This window comes from Bombyx mandarina, chromosome 12 (genome assembly GCF_030267445.1).
Source record: "Bombyx mandarina strain Sakado chromosome 12, ASM3026744v2".
NCBI classification, from domain to species: Eukaryota; Metazoa; Arthropoda; class Insecta; order Lepidoptera; family Bombycidae; genus Bombyx; species Bombyx mandarina.
In genome coordinates, this window is record NC_143219.1 from 12999579 (window position 1) to 13027578 (window position 28000).

Below are 28000 nucleotides of genomic sequence, written 5' to 3' on the forward strand. Positions count from 1 at the left end.
AAACGGTAAAACGCGGGAAAAAACGTACTCGCGCCGTGGAGTCCCGGAGCTCCACGACAAAACAAACAAAATCAGCGACTGCCTCCCGTCCGCAGGTAGTCGTGACACCGGAGTCGGACTCCGGCCGCCGCGCAACCCCACCGCCGCGTCCCAAGCCCGCACCCGCACAAAAAACCGTCGTCCCGCCCCCGCTGATTCTCCAGGAGAAGTCAGCATGGAACCGCGTCTCCCAGGCCCTTCAGGCAAACAAAATAAATTATACCCATGCGCGTAACGTCGCGCATGGGATTCAAATAAAGGTCGCAACGCCGGGCGACCATAGGGCTCTATCCGCGTACCTCCGAAAGGAGAACATAGGTTTCCATACCTATGCTCTTCAGGAGGACCGCGAGCTCCGCGTAGTAATACGCGGAGTTCCGAAGGAACTCGACATAGAGTACGTAAGGGAGGATCTGACCGCTCAGTCCCTCCCGATAGTAAGTGTGCACCGGATGCACAACGGACGCGACAAAAAACCATATAACATGGTTCTAGTCGCTCTAGAACCAACCCCGGAGGCCAAGAAAAAGATCGCATGTCTCGCGACAGTATGTGGCCTATCCGGGGTTACCATTGAAGCCCCCCATACACGTGGCACTCCCGGACAGTGCCACAGATGCCAACTCTATGGCCACTCGGCTCGGAATTGCCACGCGCGCCCCCGCTGCGTGAAGTGCCTCGGCGATCACGCCACATTAGATTGCTCGCGAGTTAGGGAAACCGCGACCGAACCTCCAAGCTGTGTCCTATGCCTTAAGCAAGGACACCCCGCGAATTACCGTGGATGTCCTAGGGCTCCGCGAAAACGTCCGACCCACCCAGCCCCCCGTACCGTCGGCCCAAAGACTTCGGTGCCTCCAGCACCGAAACCCGCCTTCGTACCGGCTGCGGTTCCCACCGTCTCGGCGTGGAATAAACCGCTGCCGTATACGAGGTCGGGAACACAAACAGCACCCCAGCCCCCGCTCGCGACACGTCCCGCGCCGCAGCCCCTGCTCGCACCTCCCCCCGCGCCCGCGTACCGTCCCCCGCAACCCTCAGCCGTCAACGACTTCACGCTCGTGCGCGACTTCGTCACGGCGGTCAACTTCGACCGTCTGCGATCGTTCGCAGACGCGATGCGAAGGGCGGTAAACCCCGAACAACGGCTCGCGGCCGCGTTCGAATACATGGACGTTTACGAGTCCGTGGCCCGTACTTTCTAAAATCACCGGTAATCAATGGCGCAAAACGCTAGAGAGAAACCATATTCCCTTACGTTAGCATTCTACAATGCTAACGGACTCGCGCGACAACGCGATCAAATTTACGAATTCCTCCGCGACAATCTTGTAGATATTCTGCTAGTGCAGGAGACCTGCCTGAAGCCCTCGCGTCGTGACCCGAAAGTCGCGAATTACGTCATGGTTAGGAATGACAGACTCACCGCCTCCAAAGGCGGGACTGCCATTTACTATAGGCGGGCCCTGCACGTTGTCCCTCTCGATACCCCCTCGCTCTCACATATCGAGGCGTCAGTGTGCCGTATCTCGCTGACGGGACACCAGCCGATCGTCATCGCATCCGTTTATCTCCCCCCGGACAAGCCCCTTCTGAGCAGTGACATCGAGTCACTGTTCGGCATGGGAGACTCCGTCATCCTGGCAGGCGATTTAAATTGCCACCACACTAGGTGGAACTGCCACAGTTCAAACATAAACGGTAGGCGTCTCGACGCGTTTATAGACGACCTTACCTTCGAAGTAGTCGGTCCCCCAACTCCAACATGTTATCCGTATAACATCGCGCTCCGTCCGAGCACTATAGACCTGGCACTGCTGAGGAACGTAACTCTGCGCTTACGTTCCATCGAAGCAATGTCAGAGCTCGACTCAGACCACCGACCTGTCGTTATGCAGCTCGGTCGCCCCCACAACCCAGTCACAGCTACGAGGACCATGGTGGACTGGAAGAAGCTGGGCAAATGCTTAGCCGATGCCGCTCCACCAATCCTCCCCTGCGGCCCGGATTCAACTCCATCCCCCGAGGACACAGTCGAATCCATAAACATCATCACGGATCACATCTCTTCCGCGATCATAAGATCCTCAAAAGAAGTCGATGTGGAGGATAGCTTTCACCGCATCAGACTGTCCCCCGAACTTAGGAACCTCCTAAGAGTTAGAAACGCGGCAATCCGGGCTTACGATCAACTTCCCACGCACTCAAACCGGATTCGGATGCGTCGTCTACAGCGGGATGTAAAATCTCGCCTAAGCGACGCCCGAAATGAGAATTGGGATAGTTACTTAGAAGGACTCGCGCCCTCTCATCAAGCATACTGGCGACTAGCAAGGACTCTCAAATCCGAAACTACCGCTACTATGCCCCCTCTCGTACGCCCTTCAGGCCAACCACCGGCTTTCGATGACGATGACAAGGCAGAGTTGCTGGCCGATGCACTGCAAGAGCAGTGCACCACCAGCACTCAATACGCGGACCCCGAACACTCCGAGGCAGTCGACAGGGAGGTCGAGCGCAGAGCTTCCCTGCCACCCTCGGACGCGTTACCCCCCATTACCTCTGACGAAGTTAGAGAAGAAATAGAAAACCTTCAACCTAAGAAGGCACCCGGCTCCGACGGCATCCGCAACCGCGCGTTAAAACTCTTACCAGTCCAACTGATAACAATGTTGGCTACCATCTTAAATGCCGCTATGACGCACTGCATCTTTCCGGCGGTGTGGAAAGAAGCGGACGTTATCGGTATACACAAGCCGGGCAAACCGAATAATGAAACCGCTAGTTACCGTCCGATTAGTCTCCTCCCAGCGATAGGCAAAATTTACGAACGACTCCTTCGGAAACGCGTCTGGGACTTCGTTACCGCGAATAAAATTCTAATAGACGAGCAGTTTGGATTCCGCGCCAAACACTCGTGCGTACAACAAGTGCACCGCCTCACGGAGCACATCTTAATAGGGCTAAATAGGCGTAAACAAATCCCGACCGGCGCCCTCTTCTTCGATGTAGCGAAGGCGTTCGACAAAGTCTGGCACAACGGTTTGATCTACAAACTGTACAACATGGGAGTGCCAGACAGACTCGTGCTCATCATACGAGACTTCTTGTCGAACCGTTCGTTTCGATATCGAGTAGAGGGAACTCGTTCTCGTCCCCGTCATCTGACTGCCGGAGTCCCGCAAGGCTCCGCACTCTCCCCGTTACTATTTAGTTTGTATATCAACGATATACCCCGGTCTCCGGAGACCCATCTAGCGCTCTTCGCCGATGACACGGCTATCTACTACTCGTGTAGGAAGATGTCGTTGCTTCATCGGCGACTCCAGACCGCAGTAACCACCATGGGACAGTGGTTCCGGAAGTGGCGAATAGACATTAACCCCACGAAAAGCACAGCGGTGCTATTCAAAAGGGGTCGCCCTCCGAATACCACTTCGAGCACCCCACTCCCCTATAGGCGCGTAAACACCTCCGCCGTTAGCCCCATCACTCTCTTTGACCAGCCCATACCGTGGGCCCCGAAGGTCAAATACCTAGGCGTCACCCTCGACAGAGGGATGACATTCCGTCCCCACGTAAAAACGGTACGCGATCGCGCCGCGTTTATACTAGGACGACTCTACCCAATGCTTTGTAGACGAAGCAAACTGTCCCTCCGTAATAAGGTAACCCTCTACAAAACTTGCATACGCCCCGTCATGACGTATGCAAGCGTAGTGTTCGCTCACGCGGCCCGCACCAACTTGAAACCCCTTCAGGTTATACAATCCCGATTCTGCAGGATAGCCGTCGGAGCACCATGGTTCCAGAGGAACGTGGACCTCCACGATGACCTGGAGCTCGACCCCGTCAGTAAGTATCTACAGTCGGCATCGCTGCGCCACTTTGAGAAGGCGGCACGACATGAGAACCCTCTTGTCGTGGCCGCCGGAAACTACATACCCGATCCTGTAGACCGTTTGGTAAACCGTCGACGTCGCCCAAAGCACGTCATCACGGATCCTCCTGATCCATTAACGGTGCTTTTAGGCAATACAAGCACCGGTCACCGTCCTCGCCGAACCCGTCGCTTGCGACGAAGGGCTCGACGAGCAAATTAACCCACAGACACAGCCCACTGAGTTTCTCGCCGGATCTTCTCAGTGGGTCGCGCTTCCGATCCGGTGGTAGATTCTGCGAAGCACTGCTCTTGCTAGGGCGGTGTTAGCAATCCTCCGGTTTGAGCCCCGCGAGCTCACCTACACAAGCTAGGGTACGCTGAAGTAGCCTCTCAAGGCTATCAGCATAGGTAGGAAAAAAAAAAAAGGAAAAGGAAAAAAAAAGAAAAAAAAAGCTAGGGTTCGTGTTAGCAACATCGTCAGGTTGAGCCCCGTGAGCTCACCTACTAAAGTTAGGGTTACGCTGACATAGCCTCTCAAGGCTATCAGCTTAGGTAGGAAAAAAAAAAAAAAAGGCGCCAAAATGAGAAAACTCAATGAGCAATCATATAAAAATGACAGATTCCAAATTCAAATGTAACATTTTGTTTATTTTTAATGTAACAGTATTTATGGCCAGACTAAGTATATGTTGTTAAAGTTAAGGCAATTAATTATTGTATAAGTAAACACAGAAAAAAAAATCATACAAGTCTTTATTTGTTATAGAAAAATTGATAAAATTTTATTCTGAAAATTTGCAAAATCCTTCATTAAAAATAACTTAATATAATATAGTTAATTCGTTACTGCTATCTACAGGAGCAATGAGAAACTAATCGAAACGAAGCCATCTAGTGGCCGACGCCTGTAAACATTTTTGTTGAGTGCTGAGTTGCTTATCTATAAGTTCCATAACTAATTTACGTGTATTATCTAAAGCGTCCCCTTACGTGGCGCGAAACGGGCCTCGGGGTAACCCTCTCTGCCCGGGCTTGAACTCCCTGCCAATGTTTAACTAAACAGCAGCGTGCCGATAGGTAGAATTATCTGAATAATTAGTTGAAATGTATAGAACAGAAAAATATCTTAAATATTAACTTTTTAAAGCATAAATAGGTACAACTATATACTAATTTAGACAATAGAATTGGAACGAGCCAATTAAAATGATCGTCTTCTATAAACAAAGTCAATTGATTTGCACCATAACAAACGGACGTCGAGAACTCAAAGTCCAGTTACATAAGAAATATACATAAGAAATATCTGCCTAAAATTAATAATTATTATCAACCAAATGACGTCACGCTCTTGAAATTTATAGTTCCAGTATTTTCGTTACTTTGATCGAGCATTTTATGATATTATTAATAATAAACAATTCTCTTACAGGTTATAATTTTTATTACACCAGCTTTAAAGGACAGGCTTAAGGAAAATGATCGATTTAATTTTAATGTTGCACTGGTTTATAAAGGAAACTAATAATCATTTCTCGTTCTAAGTAAGGATTTCGTTAGTAAACAAGCCTTTCATGAAAGTAAAGATTGGTTATTGGTGCCGGTGATTCCCCGATACGGTAACATTAAGAGGTATTTTTTTGATTAAAAATTTCGTAAACTATTTCACGTGTCACAAAGTCACCTTCGCTTTAGTTAAATCCGAAAGGAAATTCAAATTAACTAGGTAAGTATATAAAATAATTACATATATAAAAACCGGGGTGGGAAAAGTACGTAATCTACAAACCAACTGGTAGCTTATGGGCTAACGAGTTACACAAGCTAACTCTTTATTTAACTTATTCCAGGAAAACGACCAGCCTGCTTAATTCCTTCTGAATTACAAATCGAACACAGGTGAAACCGCAGGCACTACTAGCATACCTAATTATTACCGCTTCGGATTTCGGAACAATTTTTACATGTCACATACATAATTCAGACATTCTATAAAGCTATGACTACAACTACTTTGTTACTATAAATACAGTCAAACCCGGATAAGCGAGAGTTCAAGGGAGCACAATCTCATTCTCGCTTATAGAGGTTTCTCACTAACCCGAGTTTCTCGCTAACGCTCCCTCTGAATTTCATTTCGCGATTTTCCGGATTCAAACGCATTCACTATTTTAAGTTTATCACTTAATGACAGTACCTTAATTTTCCGTTTTGACATGATGCAGAACAGAACTTTCCTTCGCAATTGATTAACGATAAATTGAGTAAGTCCGACAAACAGGACGGTACACACACGTGTCTATTCGAAAAGAATGCGATAAATTAACAACGTAATTTAGTTCCACGAAATAGAATAGGTTCAATATTGACGTGCAAAACAATACAAAAACAATGGTAGGAAGTTCCACGAAAGATAAGAATGAGTCATAGAATAGCAGATGTTGAATTTGTAATTTGTTTTGTTATTTGTTCCTCCTAAATAATATAAAGAAATAAAGCTCGACTGTCGCTTATAGAGGTATAGATAAGTAGCAGTCTCACTTACGGAGGTCCATGAGGAAAAAACGACTCTCTCTTAGAAATATTTCTGTTTCTCGCTAATAGAGGTTTTGGGAGCTTAAAATGACGGGTCCTGGCTATTACTCTCACAGAGTTTTCTCACTTATCCAGTTCTCACTTACCCAGATTTGACTGTATATGTTAATAGTCTTTGTGCCAGAATAGCACGCCGCTATATTACGAATACAATACGGGGGTTATGTAGGCAATAAATCAGGTAATTTAAGCCAAAAAAAAATCCTTAATTAAGGAAAATCTTCGACCATTAAACACGTTACAATTACGTTCAAATATATGTATGTAAGTACTGCATCGACATATACATATAGACAAAATAATGAGTCGCCTTTCGCTCAAAGGAAATTGTTCATTTTTATACTTCAAGCTTTTTAATAAAATCAAATTTGCAATTGAAAATGGACCGAAAATTTTAATAACATATAGTTAACTACTTGATAGGAGCTAAAAAACAGAAGTTTGTTGTATGTACATATTATTTTAAATTAGGTATTATGTAATGTTTTTTCTGTCTCATTTGTATATATATTTTTTTTGTTAAATTATCTTTTAGTATATGTCGGCGCAGCGTCACTATTTAATTAACTAAAAATAGTTACAGTTAACTGTTTCCTTAATGTTACGCATGTCAACAATAACTGCTTAAGGCGACATCCAAGAGGACTCATGACTAAGCTGCCCCGCTTTCTACTATAAATACAAGTGACTTTAAATACGAGCCGGAATGTTTTGTGCAAGTCATAAAAAATTCGAACAAAGCGGAGTTCTTTGCTATTACCTATCGTTGTATACTTGAAGTGTAATAACTGAAATTCGTTGGAAAAGTGATTCTTAATTACTGTAACTAGAAGGCAAGGATAATGATGAAGATGGCGTCAGCGACGTCATAATTTTAAAAACACCATGGAACCAGCCTCTCCGTCATACACAAATTCTATTAATTATTCAATTTTAAGAGACAGCCATGACTCATGAATGAGAGATGAGAATGATAAGAATGTAGGTCTCGCTCACACCAGAACCGCCATAAATAAAACGATAGTCAACCTTAATATTATTGCCAGCTGAACGTGAATTTTCCCCTCCCCCTCTATTCGCTGGTAGCCTAAAGCGACGGCTGAATTTGATATTGTTTGGAATGCCTTGTATATTCTATAGATTTTTTAGGTATTCATTAGAATATGGATTATATGGATTTTACGAGATAAAGCATGTAATGATGCCGGCCAAAAGATTAGTTCACTGACCAGCTGTGACCGTGGCGTGTGACGGCGGGCGGCAATTCGTTTACGTGTCTCCACGGAAACGGTCGTGTTCAAGGTTCGCTCGTATTTTTCACATGACTTTTTCGATTATGTTTCAATTCTATAGGCACGTAAATCGTTTGTTGTGCTTCTAAAAGTGGTGCCTCTAATCTAATTAATGAATTTGTTTTTTAAACGTTCTTATTTTTCGGCTGAAACGTTTTCAAATTAAACATAAGGTAAGGACGTTTTTAGTTTTAATATTCAGATATGTAGCTAATTAAATACATAGTTCCAATTAATTTAAAAATTTGTTTACCGTTTGAATTACATTTTTTTTTTAGCTAAACGCTCTGTAAATTTATATAAATCGAATATTAATTCAATTAAATTCAGTCAGAGCAACACAATATTATTGCTACACAATATTATTACAGCTATAAAATAAATTCTCATAAAGTCACACCCGCTGGTGACTGTAGTACGATGAGCTTGTGTTTACGAACAATTCTCATTAATTGTAATTCATAAAATACAGATAGACATTCATGTTTTATACACGTCAATGGCAGTTCTAAACACATTATACACGCATATAATGTATACATACACACATGTAATACACCATTTTAATGTAAATTTAATGTTTTAACAATACAGATTAAAACTTCATTACAAACAAATAATTTTATAGACTTCAGTACGCTGGAGAAGTTGAGAACACGAACAAGAATTTTCATTGCTGTTCTTAGATAAGTTAATATTACAATGGAGTCGGAACTCGAAAAAGTTCTAGATATCGCTGGTAAGTTTGTTTTTTAATATCGAATTAGATTTTCGTCGGCAATTTAGTCTTCGTGAATTACTTTATAACCTTGCTCAGTAGAGTGGGATGAAAGGTAGCTCATATTCTTTCAATGTTCTAGTTTCTGGCCTAAAACATTTTACCAGAACGGGTTCTATGAACAATAATATTTCCTCTAATAGGGCCGGTAGTTATTGAGGTACCACTTGAAACCAGATGGGACATAAGCTCGTCCACGCCAATACTCATGGCTTCAATAAGCAATAAAAAAATTATTAAAGTAAATCTAAATTGTCTTTCGCTGTCTTTTGGTCAATGTTTTCACACTGTAATACTTTTTCCAAAAAAAATGGGTGAATATTGACTTTTACGTATTCAATATGACGTATTAAAATGTTTTGAACTACATAAAACGTTCAAACTGGTTTCTAACTACGCTATACTATAGTGTCATATAGTATAGCAGCGTATACTTAGTCAATAATATATAGTACGAATAATACGTAGTAGAAAGTGTGAACGTGTCCATAACAGTGTATGGTGCGCGATATTGTTGTGCTATGAGCTATACACTACGAGTATATGCTATTATATATATTATTATAGCGCAGTCTGAAAGAAGCTTAAAGCTGCGGCGATGTAACGCGCAAGGCTGGGCGGCGCCGCACAGCTGTGATTATTTGTATTGTCATCTTCATTCAGGCCGGCTCCGCACAAAAGGCGCCACGAAATTTATATTTTTCTCAGTCTGACTGACGCCTAGAACTATCACACATCTGTCCCAGGGTTGCTACAGAAAAGAAAAATAGCAATTACTCTCGTTACAATTATATTTTGTCAATACGCAATACAACGCGGATAAAGTTGACAAAAATAGCCGACATTCTCTTAAAACCGTCGGTCTTTGGCGTGACAATATTCGTTGCCAAAAACGTTCCAATTTGTAATTTGAATATCGTACGAGCGTTCTTGTCAAAATATCCATTCATTATCTATTACATCATACTCAAAATGTTCATCATAATGTTATATTAAATGGGGTTGGTGTTATGATCGATTCTTGACGGTTATCTCTGCAACCTCAATGCTTAGATTAATTCTACACCTTATTTTGTGATTCACATTTGGAAAAAATAAACAGATCATTTCCTTTTTTATTGATAGCAGCCTATAAATTTAAAAGAAGAAGACGTTTAATTAAGAAGTTACTAAAAGACAAGTGACCTAACGTAGGAAGTTTTGAAGTGAGTGGAATTCAATATAGGGTACTTAATGTGTACTGAAAAAGCTGACAATAGCGTATTGCGCATGTAGTCGGAGTGACATGTAGTTAGAGCCACTCCTAAAGCTAGCTACGTAATACGATTTGTCAATAGTTTCTCCTTCGTATTCGATACACAATATACCCAAGGTCAACCGAGAGCATTACACAAGATGCTAGCTATTTTATTATGTAGCACGTATTTAAGGTCTATTGCGTAATCGAATTTAAAAAAAATACCTAATGTCAGAGAGCACATTTCTAATGACTCTAACAGAGGAAGACCAGGTCAGTTGTTGAATTTTTCAGAAGAAGACAGTCTTCGATCGACAATAGTTACAAGATAGTCTACAAAACAAATCTCTGTTAACGATAATAAGTATGTATAATACTTTATAAGCTTTAAACACGGAAATAATTATTTAATTCATTCAAAACACAGTGTACATAATCTTTTATCAGTATCTAGTTGTAAAAAAATAATTTTATAAACTTGATACCATACAGTATATTTACGGCGTCACCGACTATTGAAAATAGCATTGAAAACAAAGGGACTAAAAAATTTAACATATGTACATGAAATACAGTAAAAACAAAACTATTACTCTTCTACACGGCTACAGTCTACAGCTGTCTGTTCTGCATATGTATATACTGAGTCATTCTTTATCATATACAACTGTACTTATAGTCGAACATATATTATATATACAATAAATTAGGCATAGCATTTCAACAAGTTTCTAGAGAACAAATTCTAAGCACGACCAGCGTGAATGAATGCCTTTTAGCTTTACAAGTACGTTTTGTCTTCTCTTTTACTCTTGTAATTTTTGCAAGTCATCATATCATCATCATTATCCTGCCCTTCTCCCAGTCACCTGGGGTCGGCGCAACATGTTTTCTCCTTCCATACTCTTCTATCATATACCATTTCTTCGCTCACTCCCCTCCTACCCATATCGTCTTTCACACAATCCATCCATTTCTTTCTCTCTCTCTCTTTTACTCTTGTAATTTTTGCAAGTCATTGACATTTTATTTTTATCAAATAATGAAACACGTTTCGTAGGAAAAAAGTACATAGTTACCGGCCTATAGATAAAGTCTACGCAAAAACGTATTGTTTTTTTTTCTCTTACATAATCGTTGGTAGCATAAGGCGCTATTCAAACTTCGCACGGACCGGTAGGCGAGCTCACGGGCTTAAACTGCAAGTGTTGCTAACACTAGCCCTAGATAGAGCAGTGCTTGGCTGAATCTACTACCGGATTGGGTACCCATCGCGACTCACGAGATGATATGGCGAGAAGCTCAGTGGGCTGTGTCTGAGGGTTAATTTACTCGTCGAGCCCTTCGTCGCAAGCGACGGGTTCGACGAGAACGATGACCGATGCTTGAGGTACCTTAAAGTACCGTTAGTGGATCGGGAGGGGTGTAACCCACGCGCGCAGTATCATAATGGACTCTAATAATTCTATATCCATATTTATTTCAATCAACAACATAATAATATGTGCGTTGCCTTCGGATTGAACAGATTAACTGAGGTAAGGGAGTGAGGGGTGGGGAATCGCGCGAGTGGCGTGTGGCGGCGTTTTGTATCTGGCTTATTGGCCGGTCTGGCCACAAGAAGCGAGTAACGACGATTTACAGGCAGTGGTGGGCAAACATTTTTAATGGTCACAAAGCTTAAGAAGTTCTAGAGGAGGGCCAGAATTATAGAAAAAATGCATTTTGTATTTAAGCTTTTTAATAAGCAAATTACTTTTTACTTTTAGGGGCCATCCATAAAGTACGTCACACGAATTTTAGGACTTTTGAACCCCTCCCCCCTCCTTGTCACAGGTTGTCACATTTTTATAACCCCCCCCCTCCTGATGTGACGTCACACATTTTTTAAATTTATGTATGTATTTAAAAATAATCGAGAGAAAACAGCTATTTTCATTTTTTACTTATTTTTATTAAATAATAATCTAATAAAATCAACATAAAGTCCAACATTTCATAAAACCGAAAAAACAAACGACTAGTTAGAAAATAATAAACGATTAATTATATTAATTAAAGATAAAAAACTTAATTATCGAGTGTCCATGGACTTTGGATCCACTCTTTTATATCAGCTATTACTGGTAAATCAGGCACTTCATTTTCGTTCTGAATTTGAACGACAGGAACATCCTTAGTGTCGACATCATTCTCTTCCATCCATAAAGCATCGTCATCATTCATTAAACAGAGAATTTCTCGGGCACGTCTAGCCGCAATTCGTTGAGGACGAATTTTCGCTAAATTATTAATAAATATAGATCAATAAATATATATCAAAAAATTATTAATAAATATAGATCAAGTTTGTAAATTTTTAAAATTTTTAATTCACATACAAACTTTGCGTTTTAGTATTTTAAATTTTAACATGTGACGTCACAAAAGTATTGACCCCCCCATGCCCCTTGTCACACGATGTCACACTTCGGTGATACCCCCCTCCCCATTAACGTGTGACGTACTTTATGGATGGCCCCTTACGCCTTGCTAGGCGTGTGAGACGTGAGGCGTGTGATAGATGAAAAGAATGTTTCTTTTTTCCAATAAATAAACTAATACCTGTGACATACTTATAATGATGGCAAGTTAATTATGAGATAATGAAAGCTCAAAATGCCCCTGACGAATTGCAGCTTTCATTAAAAATGCGAAGATTTTCAATTATAAACGTCAGATTTTATTTTACGCGCCAAAATGCCGACTAGAATATTTAGGATGGATGGACTTTCGGCGGACCGGATTAAATACTTCCGCGTGCCGTACTTTGCCCATCACTGTTTTATAGCGTGTGGCGGCCACCGACGTCAACGGTTTGCGGCGAGTCCATATAAAATGTATGGAAACAACAGGAAAAAAGTCGGTGGCTGCGTTTTGTGGTTGTGGCTGGTGCCCCGTGTGCTGTGATCCTTAGCGTCGATTCATTATTTGCACTTCACGCGATATTCCACTATCGTCTACGGTGTCGAGAAAGCAAAATGAGCATTCACCCATTACTATGGTTTATACATTCTCGGTTACGAATTAAGAAATCACCGAAATGTCATTTAGCTAATATTAACGATTAGCATAGTAATTACAATATTATATAATAAAATATATTTATGATTTTGGTGACAGGCAAGCGGAAACATAGCCGCTGCAATAACAGAGCATATAATTATATATATAACGATCTATATATACCACTGTTATGTTAATACGATTTCTGTTTTTCGTGATTACTATTTAGAATTGGGAACTGACTAAAAACCGAAATAACGAAAAAGGCGTAATGTTCGGAGGGAGCATGGACAGAAGATAGAAAATAATATATAAATAAAGGAAATAAATGGTATTCATACGATATTTCATAGAAAATAAAATAACACTAACAGGTGTATTCAGATTTTTAGTATATTTAATGAATAATGAAATATATGCTTCAAAATAGGTCCTCCTTTGGTGGAAGTAACACGAAGTAACCCAATGTGTTTGAGTCGAATTAAATTTCACTTCTTTTTATAATTAATAGGTATAAGCAAAACGTCTTTAAATGATAAAACAAAATCCTAAAGCTGTAAGCTCAATTAATAGGATTTTTGATGAAATAATTCCGTTCATAGTGATTTCGAATTTTTAATGTATACTATATAATATACATGATAGTATTAATAGTAATCCGAGGATTACTTGTGGCCCGGAGGCCTTTCTAGTTTCACCAGGATAGGTGGCCGAGAAAAAGCTCAGCTCACGGTGGGATTTGCTAACAGCTGCCCGGGCGCCTCCGTCCTAACAACTCAAGAGCAACTGCTTCGCAAATGAATCTACTACCGGATCGGAAACGCGATCCACTGAGAAGATCCGGCGAGAAACTCAGCGAGCTGATGCATGGGTTAGGTTGCACGTCGACCTTTCTGTAGAGCTCGACGAGTACGGTTACCGGGGTTCCTAAACCTGCTCCTAGTGTTAGAGCTGAAGGCGTCTAATTCAAAGGTTGTTGGATCTGATGGATCCGTAAGGACGTGTCTAAGGCAAGTGAGGAACTGAAGCTGCATACCCACTACACTGGTGGTAGGACCTCTTGTGAGTCCACACGGGTAGGTACCACCACTCTGCCTATTTCTGCCGTGAAGCAGTAATGCGTTTCGATTTGAAGGGTGGGGCAGCCGCTGTAACTATACTGAGACCTTAGAACTTATATCTCAAGGTGGGTGGCGCATTTACGTTGTACATGTCTATGGGCTCCAGTAACTACTTAACACCAGGTGGGCTGTGAGTTCGTCCACCCACCTAAGCAATAAAAAAATAATAAAAAACACGCGCATTTAGGTACAAGGATGTATATTAAATAGACTAGTTTATTTTACCATTGGTATTCTTGCAAATATTCAAACAACGAGGATGATTTGGAAATGTGCTCAAGGCTGGACTTATCATAAAACGTAGCGACATACATATTATCTAGTCAAGGAGATTATTTTGCTTTTATTTCTTGTAAACCGAATGAAGATAACATACGTCGGCGTTACGCTAGGCTTTTCAAACTTATGATCTATTACAATGAAATTAGATTACAATTCTTTAAAACGTTAACATTATTTGTTTATTACAAAAAACCACGTCTTAGTTTTTACACAATTAGCCATCTTGTGTTTGTAATAACAACTTCAACTTCTGTTATATGAAGAAATGGAATTACTGTGAAACAATTCATAAAATGTAGCTTAATATTCACAATAAATAGTTTAGTGATTTTTACATGACTCTGACGTTAATTATTTATTATCCAGCATAATAATAGATGGCGCCAATAACATGATTTGCTTAAGAATTACAATACTTAATCAAATTATTAATGTTAATTGTAACCTAGCTTATCTATACTAATATATAAATCTACAGTAATTTTACGGATGTTCCGTTTATAACTACTAAACCATGCATCCGATTGACTTAAAACTTGGTATCCATGTAGAAAATACATGTACTTAATGGATAGGCTAATATTTATATGAGTGTTGGACGCCCTACATCAGTTGCGGGGGCGTTAATGATGAGGATCTTTGTGGGGGTGAGAAATAATAATATTAATTTTAAATGCCCAGCGAAGCGGACGCGTACAGCTAGTTATTAATATTTATGCTTTGATTATTTTGAAAGTTATTTGTGTTTTTAAACAATAATATAAACATTAAATATATTTTGAACATTTTCACGTCAAAATCGTGTCTACTAAAATTTTTATTAACTATGGTAGTATATAATAACAGTTTTATCTTGCTAATTTAATAAATAAATAGTAACTAAGTAAATACATCTCTTTGTTGTTACGCATTATTTTGAACGCTATGAGTACGGGGAAGCGCGGATTGAAACGTAAAATGTAATCTGTATTCAAATATACGTTAAATAGCTGATAACAAATTACGCACGGTCATCCGGCCGTAATTAAATATTCTCTGTATTATGTGTACCAGAGACGGAAATACATAATTATATACGTTTAAACATATATGTACTTCTTATGTATAAAATTCTCGCGTCACAATGTTAGTCACCATACTTCTCTGAAACGGTTTGACCGATTTTCATGAAAATTTATGTGCATGTTCAGTAGGTCTGGGAATCGGCCACTATCTATTTTTCATACCCCTAAGTGATTAGGGTTGTCCACCCCTAACATTTATTTTTTATTTTTTGGTCAATTTTTTTTTTGTTATAATTGGGCATTATGTGGTTGAATGAGGTTTTGTTATTTTTATATTCCCTCAACGTTCACAGCGCTACATGCCTCTTTCACTCATTTACCATATTCTTACACACTTACAATAAGTTCGTTTTTTTTTCTACACTAGAAATTCCCTAGAAATCTTATATGTATATGACAAAACAACGTTTGCCGGATTAGCTAGTAGGTATATAGATATTAAAAACGTGAACAAAGAGCAAAATATACCTGTTTATTAAACGAGTGATTGCCCGATGTGGGAATTGAATCCACGACCCTTGGTGCAACAGTCAGGGGCGCTAACCGAGACAGTCTAGGCTGGTTTCTCCCAACGTGGGGCCCACGCCCACACAAGGGGGCCATTTGTTAATTAAGGAGGCAATCTCACTAAATTAACATAGAAAAACTGTATTACAATTATGTATTATAAATTTGAATTTGAGTTTTTTATTATATGTTTTGAAATATTACTTACTGTGTTTTTATTACGATTTCATAGTGATTTCTTCCTAAAACATATCATTTATTTTTCTGAAGTGAACAAATAATTTTTTTAATGTTAAAAATTATGTACGGTGTGCATACAAATTTTAGAAATGTTACAGTGGGGCACAAAAAAGTTTGGGAAGCACTGGTCTAGGCTGTATTTACGTTTATTGTTTTACAGGTCACGGGCGGTACAACATAATGGTGTTACTGGTTAGTAGCACCATTCACTTAGCGTCGATCCTGGATTTGCTCGGCTTCTGTGTCATCGTCCCGGCTGCGGCATGTGACTTGAAGTTAGGAATGAGAGAGATCAGTCTACTTACGTCCATACCTTTTGCAGGTAAGGGTTAGTCGATGAAGGGGGCTTTCTCCTCTTCTAGGAAGTCGATCAGTTTCTTGATATTCCTGAGAACCTTACAGCACCAAAGTCCCTAAGATAGGGATTTCCTAACCAAACTGCTTAGTTTCCGAGTCCTTTACAGCTCTACATTTATCACGCTTTTGTGCGCTGTCTAAAGGCAAGACAAAAAAAAGGCTATAACTACCATTTGTATAACATTTTTCTTACATAGTTTTTACAGAAGCTATTTATATACACATTTCATACGTGACTGACTGTCTAAACTCTAAAGGAATCGACACTGAGACGGTTTTTCTATCGAGCGAGTGAAATTGCTCAGCAGATCGAACTGTAACGGCATTTGTCGCCGCATACAAAAGATTCGACAAAAACTTATTTATAATAAACTAGCTGACCCGGCAGACTTCGTTGTGCCTCAATCGATAAATGAAAAACCAAAACTTTTGTATAAAATAGACTTAAAACAAACAAAAGGAATCCGTCCGACTGAGGACACATCAAAGGAAAAACAAAATGTATTTACCTTTTAAACCTTCCCTGGACTTCCACAAATCATTCAAGACCAAAATTAGCCAAATCGGTCCAGCAGTTCTCGAGTTCTAGCGAGACTAACGAACAGCAATTAATTTATATATATACTTATATAGATTTATGATGAGTCCGAAACGCTCAGATCGATCACTCTGTCAGAAGATAGCCCCCGTATCGTCGTTTTCTAGATTAATTTGCTGAAGAAGACAAATAGTTGGATAGCTGTATACATATATAATAGTCGCGTCTCGAATCTGGTCGATGTTGTTTGAGAAACATTTAACGCATCAACGCGCGCAAGATACAATAGAATTACAATCGAATTCTTGGACGGCTAAAACATGTTCCGTTTTTAGACCTAAATATTATCATTGTAAAGTATTTTTATTTGTTTTATTGTAGTCTTGGGAGTCACAATGAAATCTATAAAAAGCTTTGTAATCGTAAATATAGAAACGACCGGTTTTATTAGAACACCCAATAATTTGCGAAAAATCTTGAAATAGTTGACTTTCGATACCGTGAAAGTCAGTTTCAAAGTCGAATTACAGCTGTCATGAAATTTGTTTTTATTCAAATTATTTTCCTCGTCCGCCAAATAGTGCTATAAAAGTACTACTCCCGAATGAATAAATTCGAGCAAAGTTAATTTACAACAATTCTAGATTAAGCTAATCCTCTCACTGATAAGTGGTGATTGGCGATCAGTCCTTCGTTAAACTGAATTTCAACATTAGGAGGAAATACGATAATAATACGATAGATGAATTATTGACATGTGTAAAGTGGGCGTAACACGATATAGCTATCTCTCCTAAACTGACTCTTGGACTGCTTTTACAACAACTGCGACAAAGCGACACAACCTTGCCTCGATAATCCACAATGCTGTCAGTCGTGGCCTCATGACATGGCTTTCTTCGGAAAATATACACGGTGGGCTCCCGCGTCCTTCAACGGCAGTGCTTTTGGAAGAAATTTAGTTCTTAGAGGCCCCTGAAGTCTTATTTGGGTCGGCCTAATTAACCGCCGCCCGACATTCGATGTTGACTGTTTTACGGTGGAAAGGTCGAACTCCAACTCAACCCTCCCCTTTTCTCAACCGGGGTTGGGACAGAGTTGACCAGCAGACCGGCAAAGCTACTAATAGCTAAATTAATGTAGGGTAATGCTAGGGTAATGCTATTAACAAATGCTTTTTTTTGCGTAGACTTGTGTTTAAGGCCTATTTGGTGTTAAGTAGGCATTACAACGTGAATGCCGCTACTCTCTACTCTAAGCATGAGATGTTCTAACTTTTAATCGTATAGTATTTGGGCTATCCCACCCTTCAAGCCGTACTGTATGACTATGGACTTTTCGGCGAAAATAGCTAGGATAGTAGTACCTACGCGAGCTGATATCACTAAATAGTCTTCGAACTATAAACTAGTTATATCCAGCCACGTTTCCATGTGATAGTCACTGTCCATAGAGCGTATGTGGGTGTATTGGCGCGAAGTGCCAGGTAGTCACACACACAATCAGTCTCTCCTATATTAAAGAAAAGGGATACTTTGTCAGAAGCAAGCACAGTAGAAATGTCACAGGCCGTACGCACAAACCTTCTATTCGATGATTTGTAAACGAAGTAAATTGTCCCTTCGTAATAAGGTGACATTCTACAAAAGTCGCAAACGCCCGGTCATGACCTATGCAAGTGTAATGTTCGCTCACCCGGTCCGCATTCATTTGAAGCCCCTTCCAGTCATTCAATCCCGATTTTGCAGGATAGCCATTGGAGCACCGTGGTTCGTGAGGAACGTGGATCTACATGATGATCTGGAGCTTGACCTCATCAGTATTATCATCAGTCGGGATCAGTGCGCCACTTTGAGAAGGCGGCACGAAACGAAAACTCTCTTGTCGTGGTCGCCGGAAACTAGACACCCAATCCGGCGGACCGAATGATAAACAGTCTACGTCACCGTAAGCACGTCATTCAGGATCCTCCCGATCGATTAACGGTGCTTTTAGATCACGACGAAAGGCTCGACAAGTAAATTAACCCATAGACACAGCCCACTGAGTTTCTCGCCGGATCCTCTCAGTGGGTCGCGTTTCCGATCCGGTGGTAGATTCTACCAAGCACTGCTCTTGCTACGGCTAGCGTTAGCAACGTCCTCTGGTTAGAGCCTAGTGAGCTCAGCTACGCTATCGGTTACGCTGGCATAGCCTCTCAAGGCTACCAGCTTAGGTAGGAAAAAAAACACAAAGTTAAACACAAAAGCGTAAACAGGCGTTAGGTGATGCGGGTAGGCTCTGACTGATGTGAGTGTGGTGCTCCGGGCAACGACGTATCGACCTGACGTCACAACAAACTGGTTTTCAGTGCGTGTGTCCAATACAGTCGACTGGTGCGTATCGACATGGCTGAAATGTGTGTCGGAAATAAATGTAAAGATATGACCTATATAAATACGTACCGGTTGTGCATATGTGTGTAAGTGTATATGTAGGAGTAGACCACATCCTATTCAAGATTTCAAACCATTCATTGGGTAAACTTATATCATAAATAACGGTAGGCAGCGGCTTGGCTCTGTCCCTGGCATTGCTGAAGTGTCCATGGGCGACGGTAACCACTCACCACCAGGTAGGCCGTATGCTCGTCTGCCTACAAGGGCAATAAAAAAAACAAAGTCGGGTTCGTTTACTTCTAACTCGAGAACGACTGGACCGATTTTCATGGTTTTTAATTTATTGTATTTGTCTCCGTCCCGAATAACAGATTACTTATTAAGAATACAAGAAAATTGATGAAAAAAAAAACACAAAGATTTTCCCATACAAAATGTTCATGTGTATCGTGGCTATCAAACATTTAATGTTCATCCAGTCGAGTCATCCATATTAACTGTATTTGTTATCTATGTAATCGATACGGTAGTCTCCCCTCAAAATAAAGAACGCATTTAAATAAAAGTTTCGAATCGACAAGAGATATCGACAATATTCTGATAATGGCGTATGGCGTAATAGCGATTTAGATTTTAAAAATCTCAATCAATCATTACAGATTATTCCGTCACTCCAATCAGACAGACTCAGTATCTTTAAACATATCTGAATTGCTGTCGCTTGTCTCGCTAAAACTCAAGAAGGGCTGAACCGTTTTGGCTAATTTTAATTTAATCTATATATATAAAAATGAATTGCTGTTCGTTAGTCTCGCTAAAGCTCGAGAACGGCTGGACCGATTTGGCTAATATTGGTCTTGATTTATTTTTGGAAGTCCAGAGAAGGTTTAAAACGTAGATAAATATGAAAATGCTCTGAATTAAAGAAAAATAATAATTTTGTTTTTCCTTTGATGTGTCCCCCGTCGGACGGATTCCTTTTGTTTGTTTTAAGTTTATTTTATACAAAAGTTTAAGTGTTTTATTTATCGATTGAGGCACTACGAGGTCTGCTGGGTCAGCTAGTAAATAATAATTAAAGGGAAATACTAAAAACAACAATTTAATTTTCCAATACAAACGGTTTCTAGCTGTGATTGATTTGAATTCTTTTGCTACTTGGTTATCAAATATTTATATGTACGTTCAGAAATTTGTTTGTTTCATAACTGCAGTATGAGGTCCGATAACTTTGGTCAGATTTGAAAACGGATCTATTTCCGAATTAATAAAAATGTCAGCTAGTTGTCCAAAAAAGGAAATAAATTCATAATTTTCTTAATGAAAATCTAAAGAATAGAAATCTATCATTACTTAGTCAGTATGCGAAAACATTTTTTTTTAATTTACTTCCTATTGCTCCAGGAGGGTATGGAAAAACGTTCCTAATTTTATTACTGTTGATAAAGATCAGATAGCAAAATGAAGTAGCCCCAGCGTTGGCTTCATCAGGAATAGCTGCAACATTGGTAAAAGGTGGACGAATTGCACAATCTGCCTTGAAATTACCACTAAACATACAAATCAACGAAGCACTAGTCTGCAACATCGCCAAAATAAATCTACGACGGCGAGGTCACTGGAGGCACTGGATAGAACGTTAAAAGATATTTTTTAGTAGAGACATGATTCCGTTGTCAGGTTATTTTCGTCAGACTCTTCTAATCATTTCCCGATCAACAGTTGCTGACGAACTAAAGACGTTTGTGGCAGCATATAAAGACAACAATTAACAACTAATATGAGCGTATTTTTGCTATATGGTTTCGAAGCAGTGATTAGATATTGAAAATGGTAAGGTCGCGGTTGATATCTCAACCGGATTAATTATACTAGCCATAGATTTTTGTCACTTTACCGACTCAAAAGAGGAGCTTTTTTAGCGTGTTTTACGGACATAGAACAACAGTCCAGAAACCATAATTAGCAGCTTTGATTTGCCTGTTTATTCGCTGAGAGCCCGAGAGTCTATTAAAGCTAATTTGGCAGAGTGAACGAGTAATATTGGCGGCCAAAAACAAAGATACCGATGATCTCAATCCGACTAGCTGAACTTTCCTCCAGGAGAGTTTCATACAAATCAGTTGACACAGTTTCAAACCAGGATGTCGTAGTAAACTATCCTACCGAGTTTTTAAATTTCCTTTGCCTGGACTATCATGAATTGCATTTAAAAGTAAGATCAGTTGTGATTATACTGCGCAACATCAATCATCCTCGACTGTGCAATGGAACGAGACTGGCTGTAAAAAAGCTTATCAATAACGTCATTGAGGTCATATAAACGAAAGAATGTTTTGACCCCGGGTATATATACCGATAATTCCAACACATTTGTTATTTGATTTTAAGCGTCTACAATATCCCGTACATCTGGCATTTGTGATGACCATAAATAAATCGCAAGACCAGTCGTTGAGGGCTTTCGGAATCAACTTGGAATTTTTTCTGTTCCGCATTCGCGAGTGGAAAAACCATCATCTTTATAAGTATATTTACGCAAAAAAAGACAAAAAATATAGTATATTAGAAAACTAAATTGATTAAGGTTAATTAAGATTAACTAACTGTTTATTATTAAATGAAACACAGTTAAATACAGTAAAATAAAAAAAATTGTATTAAACTTTGATCCCATTTTATACAAAAACGTATAGTATGTAGGTGATACGAAGTTCACCGGGTCGTCTAGTAAATACATTAATAAGCACATCATGTATCCGTGCTGACGCTTATCATCAAGTGCTTCGAATTCTACATGTGATAAGAAAACAGATAGATTGTTGATTATATCTAGTGTAATATCAATCGTTGAAATTTTTTAATAGAATTACGAAAACTTGTGTGGTTGCACTCAGGACCGAATAAATACCAAGTGATTTTGAATAAGATCTTACGATTCGTGAAGACATATGGTGTGATTTTTATTTTATAAAATATGTATTATCAAGATTTTGAGTTTTTTTATCGGTGGCTACTTAAATTTTACGAAAGTAAAGCATAAAAGAAGATTAAATGCGGCAAAGATGCGAATGTTGCGATGGATGTGTGGAGTGATAAGAATGGACAAGATAAGGATTGAGTATATCAGAGGAAGCCCCGGTGATTGACAAATTAAAGAGCGGTTAGCTTGGTATGGACATGTGATGCGAAGAGAGGTGCATGTGAATAGGAGATGTATGGAAATGGTAGTGCAAGGTAGAGGGGGAAGAGGTCGACCGAAGATGACATGAGAGTGAATGACGATATGAGAGAGAGAGAGGAGAGAGTGTTGGGATGACGGCTGATAGAAGAGAATAGAATAGACAAAAAGCGCACATGAATGAAGTGAAACTTCTTTTTCGATGTTGTAGTATTGTGGTTTTCTTCATTTTTATCCTTAATTGGTCTTGTAATAGAGAATGTTGTGTATAAGAGATACATCTTCAACATTTATAGTAAATATTTTTTAAATTATAGATAGAAAAAATATATATATATGTACTTCATTAAAATATTAGACGCTACTCGTTGCTAATGCTCGCGCTAGTCTGTAAGAGTATACTACGCGCATGCGTTCGAGTGCCACGCGTTCACTCTCGCTCTTTCTAGTATGGTAGCGTTAAACGTCTTGTTGGAAGTCGCATTAGAAGTTTCACTTCAAAAACGGCTGTACCCACCTAGTGGGATAAGGTGGACACCAAGAAGAAGAAGAAGTTACTTAAATTTAACATTAACATTTTTTTAACCAACCTAATTACCACTAGACTTGAGATTCTTTTCTAGTTTCAGCAGACTGGCGGTCGGGCTGACGGGGATCAGCCTGGAGAGACTTTGCTAGCTTCTGACCTAGCAAGAGCTGTGTTTCTATCGCGATCGAATACGTGGCTACGATGCTTAGTATAAACATAATATTATGTAGATATCAAAGTTGGCCTTATTGATAAATCAAATTGATATCGTTTGAGACAAACAAAAAGCCGAAGGCCTTTTCCGCTTCACCAGAACGAATAGGCGATATTAGTTAGTGTTGAATAAATAAATTTCTAGAGTAGATCATAAAAGTATTTGTAAACGTTTTGGTACAGACTATTTAAATTGACACACATCAATATCTGTGTAACTGTGCGAATTTAGACTGAAGTCTAGACATATAGCGGAATTAGAAAATTATTTTGCGGCAGACAAACGACACAGCAGAGATCCCAACTTTTCTGATCTCACGGGTGGCTTGAAGAATGCGGGCCAAGTAAGGACTTTGGTTCTTCGTGGTTTATACTAATATGATTACCATCATCTCTTTTTATCACCAACCCATGAGCGTTCACCAGTAAATATAGGCTAGCAAAAATTTGATGCTCATATGCGTCGTTATCCCACTAAAATGAGATGTAATAAGTACTATACAAATAGTACTTACTAGTACGTACTAGTTATAATAAATATTTTTGAAGTTGTCGTGGCCTAAAGAATAAGACGTCCGGTGCATTCGTATCTAACAGCCTGGCCACGGGACATTCGCGGATACGAATATTCGCGCGGTGCGAACGGCGAAGCGTCTAGCGACTAAAACAAGCGCATAGAAATGTACCTAACAAGCCACGCGCACCGGCGACCGGCGAAGCGACCGGCGGAATGTACCGAGCGAATCGCGCGGGCGACTTACGATGCGGCGGGCGAGCAAAACAAATGCATGAATAAGGACGGCGCAAGCCACGGAGTCGAGCGGTAGTCGCGGCGAATAGTGCAGTGATTAAATGAGTTTAGTTGTTTTCGCCGCGAAAAATGAACGCCGAAATTTTTATATTTTTTATTAATTTTTTTTTTTATATTTTTAAACTCGTCGTGGCCGAACGGATAAGACGTCCGGTGTTGAGCGATGCACCGGTAGTCGAATATCAGGCGGGTACCAATTTTTGTAATGAAATACGTACTCAACAAATTTTAATGTTCACGATTGATTTCCACGGTGAAGGAATAACATCGTGTAATAAAAATGAAACCCTCAAAATTATAATTTGCGTAATTACTGGGGGTATGACCTCTTGTGAGTCCGCGCGGGTGGGTACCACCACCCTGCCTGTTTCTGCCGTGAAGTAGTAATGCGTTTCGGTTTGAAGGGTGAGGCAGCCATTATAACTATACTTGAGACCTTAGAACTTATATCTCAAGGTGGGTGGCGCATTTACGTTGTGGATGTCTATGGGCTTCAGTAACCACTTAACACAAGGTGGACTGTGAGCTCATCCACCCATCTAAGCAATAAAAAAAATATATAGCTGAAATACTAGCTAGACCAGCTATTTGGAAGTCTAGACACTCAAAGTATTTCTCGTACTTCTTGTGGAATTCTCCATCTATAGGTATACTCCGATTCTTATTCAAATCATGTACTTCACAATCTTTTCCAAATAATAGGTCCTGAACCAAAAAACTATTAATTTGTAAGCAATATCGAGATAATTTCAATATAGACATTTCGCTGTCGGACTTCCTTACTAGTCGCGGCGGCGAACGTGAGTACCCGTGGCCTGCAAACGGTGCTGCGCGAATGGTCGCCTCGCCCACCGCTTCGCTGTTCGCACCGCCGATCCCCGTGGCCATAACGATGCACCAGTGTGCGAATCCCACAGGCAAGTACCAATTTTTCTAATGAAATACGTACTTAACAAATGTTCGCGAGTGGCTTCCACGGTGAAGGAATAACATCGTGTAGAAAAATCAAACCCGCAAAATTATAACTTGCGTAATTACTGGTGGTAGGACCTCTTGTGAGTCCGCGCGGGTAGGTACCACCACCCTGCCGATTTCAGCCGTGAAGCAGTAATGCGTTTCGATTTGAAGTGTGGGGCAACCGTTGTAACTATACTGAGAACTTAAAACTCATATCTCAAGGTAGGTGGCGGCATTTACGTTGTAGATGTCTATGGTAACTGCTTAACACCAGGTGGGCCGTGAGTTCCTCAACCCACCTGAGCAATAAAGAATAAAAAAAAAACTAGCATTAAGAATAGAAACAAAGAACAATCAGATACATAAATACATTTTCAGGTTACCTTTCCGCGTTACCATGGGGCTACTATGTTGACACGCACGGTAGAAGGAAGGCTATATTAATATCAACATCAGTGGGTGCCGTTTTCGCTACACTAACAACTTTCTCGACGTCTTTCACGATGATGCTGGTTTTGAAACTACTTGGATGTCTCTTGTAAGTAACTCTCAGTTCTGTCAGATTCATTTTCAAAATGAGGGATTGTTTTTTTTGGGTGAGCCCAATGTTAATGTGTTCGCTGTATGACCGTTATAACTGGACTGTCTTCCATCCTTTTCTTATACTTATGAAAAAATGCTTTTGCCATAATTACAATTAAACAATTTAATTACGTTCTTATTGGGGGGCATTGATGTTAATTGTGACGTGGATTTTATTATACACCTCTGGACGTAGGTTCTCGCGCCTAAATCTCACCTTTATTTAAAAACAAAAATTCCATTTAAGTTTGCAATTCTTGTTTGATGGACAGAGCATATATTTGACCGACCATTTCAACATTTAAGAAACTTTTCTGCCCTAAATATTAGCTTGAAGATGTTAGGTGAATACACTGTTACGGACAAATAAAAATAAATAAATTTTAATGGTAATCTTAGTTCATTTTAGATAATTTAGTTTTTGCTACGTTACGTCATTAAAATGACGGAGGCAGGACTTCGGGACCTCAGTCAATGATCACTAACTAAGAAATTTGTTGAAAATCTTAAAAAACATTCGTTGCGAATAGAACTCAATTAATATACATATAATAAGCCCAAATTCGATCAGTCACGGAAGGTTTAACAAGTGCTCAAACAAACAACCGTTTGGAGATTTAATTTGGAGGAATCCGTATGATTTACCGTTTTTTAAATCACGCTAGCCTCAGACACAGCCCACAGAGCTTCTCGCCGGATCTTCCCAGTGGATGGCGATTCTGATCTGATGGTAGATTTTACGAAGCGCTGCTCTTGCCAGGTCTAGTGTTAGCAAATTCCTCAGGTTAAGCTCACCGCACGCTCACCTAACGCGCACCTCCGTAAGCTCACCTATTCGCCCGTCTTTTTTTCCCCTACCTTGGTAGGCTATTGCAGCTTCACCCCGTAGGTGACCTCACGGGGCTCAAACCAGAAGTGTTGCTAACACTGGCCCTAGCAAGAGCAGTGCTTCGCGGAATCTACCGCCGGATCGGAAACTCGACCTACTGAGAGTATCAGGCGTGAAACTCAGTGGGCTGTGTCTATGGGTTAATTTACTCGTCGAGCCCTTCGTCGCAAGTGTCGGATTCGGCGAGGACGGTGACCGGTGCTTGTGGTACCTAAAAGCACCGTTAATGAATCGGGAGGATCCGTAATGATGTTCTTAGGGCGACGTCGACTGTTTACCATTCGGTCCACAGGATCGGGTATGTAATTTCTGGCGACCACGACATGAGGATTATCGTGTCGTGCTGCCTTCTCAAAGTGGCGCAATGGTGCCGACTGTATATTCTTACTGACCGAGTCAAGCTCCAGGTCATCATGGAAATAACTCGCCCGGTTATGCCGGCATAACCCCTTAGTTTACCAGCTTAGGTAGGACACAAAAAAAAACTAATTTTCCATAATATAATTTTGTTGTTTCAGTTTCTTGTATTGTGCATTTCAGTTCCACAGCTTCAATAACGCTTTCGATAACTTATTTGGGGGAGTGCACGGGAACGAGGAACAGGACTAGATACCTGTTAATCCTCAACTGTTTCAATCTAATATCTGATTTCATTTGCTACGGTAAGTTGTTCTAAAATCTATATATATAAAAACTAGCGACCCGCCCTCGTTTCGCTTCGGAAACTTTAATTTATTATTGATTTCTCCACCATTTAATGGATGTTATTATACATATAAACCTTCCTCTTCAATCACTCTATCTATTAAATAAAACCGCATCAAAATCCGTTGCATAGTTTTAAAGATTTAAGCATATATAGGGATATAGGGACAGAGAAAGCGACATTGTTTTATTTATACTATGTAGTGATGAATTGCTGTTCGTTAGTCTCGCTAAAACTCGAAAACGGCTGGACCGATTTGGCTAATTTTGGTCTTGAATTATTTGTGAAAGTCCAGAGAAGGTTTGAAAGGTAGTTAAAAATGAAAATGCTCGGAATTAAATAAAAATAACAATTTTGTTTTCCCTTTGATATGTGCCCTGTCGGAGGGATTCCTTTTGTTTGTTTTAAGTTTATTTTACACAAAAGTTTAGGTCTTTTAATTATAGATTGAGAGAATGCACCTACCACAGAACTCTCTACACCTACCTTTGTTGACTGGTAGAGTATGCCTCAGGCATTAAATCCGCCGTTGACCTTTATGCATAAATTTGATTCAGATTAAAAAGAATCGATTGGACACACTAGTATTGCAAAAATACTAAATTCACTAGCACCAATAATAATAATTCTCTTTCGTAATTTCACATTTGGGTCGCAGTAATAATAAGTACTGCGTGTTCGCAGTACATGTTGATTTTATAATAGTAAAGCAAAATTACGTCTTGGTTTTAAACTATACGATTATTTCAATTCTATATATTAATACGTGAAGCAAA

At 40.0% G+C, this 28000-nt stretch overlaps 2 protein-coding genes across 8 annotated transcripts in view; one reads left to right on the plus strand and one right to left on the minus strand.

The window, feature by feature from the left end:
• The window catches only part of LOC114252079 (endoplasmic reticulum disulfide reductase DNAJC10), a 34464-nt gene extending 28261 nt beyond the window's left edge, over positions 1–6203 (minus strand). The window contains exon 1 of one of the 2 annotated variants that reach the window (XM_089732043.1): positions 6024–6203. In XM_089732043.1, the coding sequence (XP_089588169.1) occupies positions 6024–6085 (62 nt within the window). In that variant the 5' untranslated portion in view covers positions 6086–6203. The remainder of the gene's footprint in view (positions 1–6023) is intronic. The other variant, XM_089732042.1, reaches the window with a different exon arrangement.
• Positions 6204–7748: 1545 nt separating this feature from the next.
• Positions 7749–28000, plus strand: part of LOC114250558 (synaptic vesicle 2-related protein) — a 36156-nt gene continuing 15904 nt past the window's right edge. The window contains exons 1-6 of one of the 6 annotated variants that reach the window (XM_089732046.1): positions 7749–7982; positions 8404–8548; positions 16244–16405; positions 24877–25007; positions 25426–25585; positions 27059–27180. In XM_089732046.1, coding sequence (XP_089588172.1) covers positions 24926–25007; positions 25426–25585; positions 27059–27180 — 364 coding nt within the window. In that variant the 5' untranslated portion in view covers positions 7749–7982; positions 8404–8548; positions 16244–16405; positions 24877–24925. The remainder of the gene's footprint in view (positions 7983–8403; positions 8549–16243; positions 16406–24876; positions 25008–25425; positions 25586–27058; positions 27181–28000) is intronic. The other 5 variants (XM_089732047.1, XM_089732045.1, XM_089732050.1 and 2 more) reach the window with 5 other exon arrangements.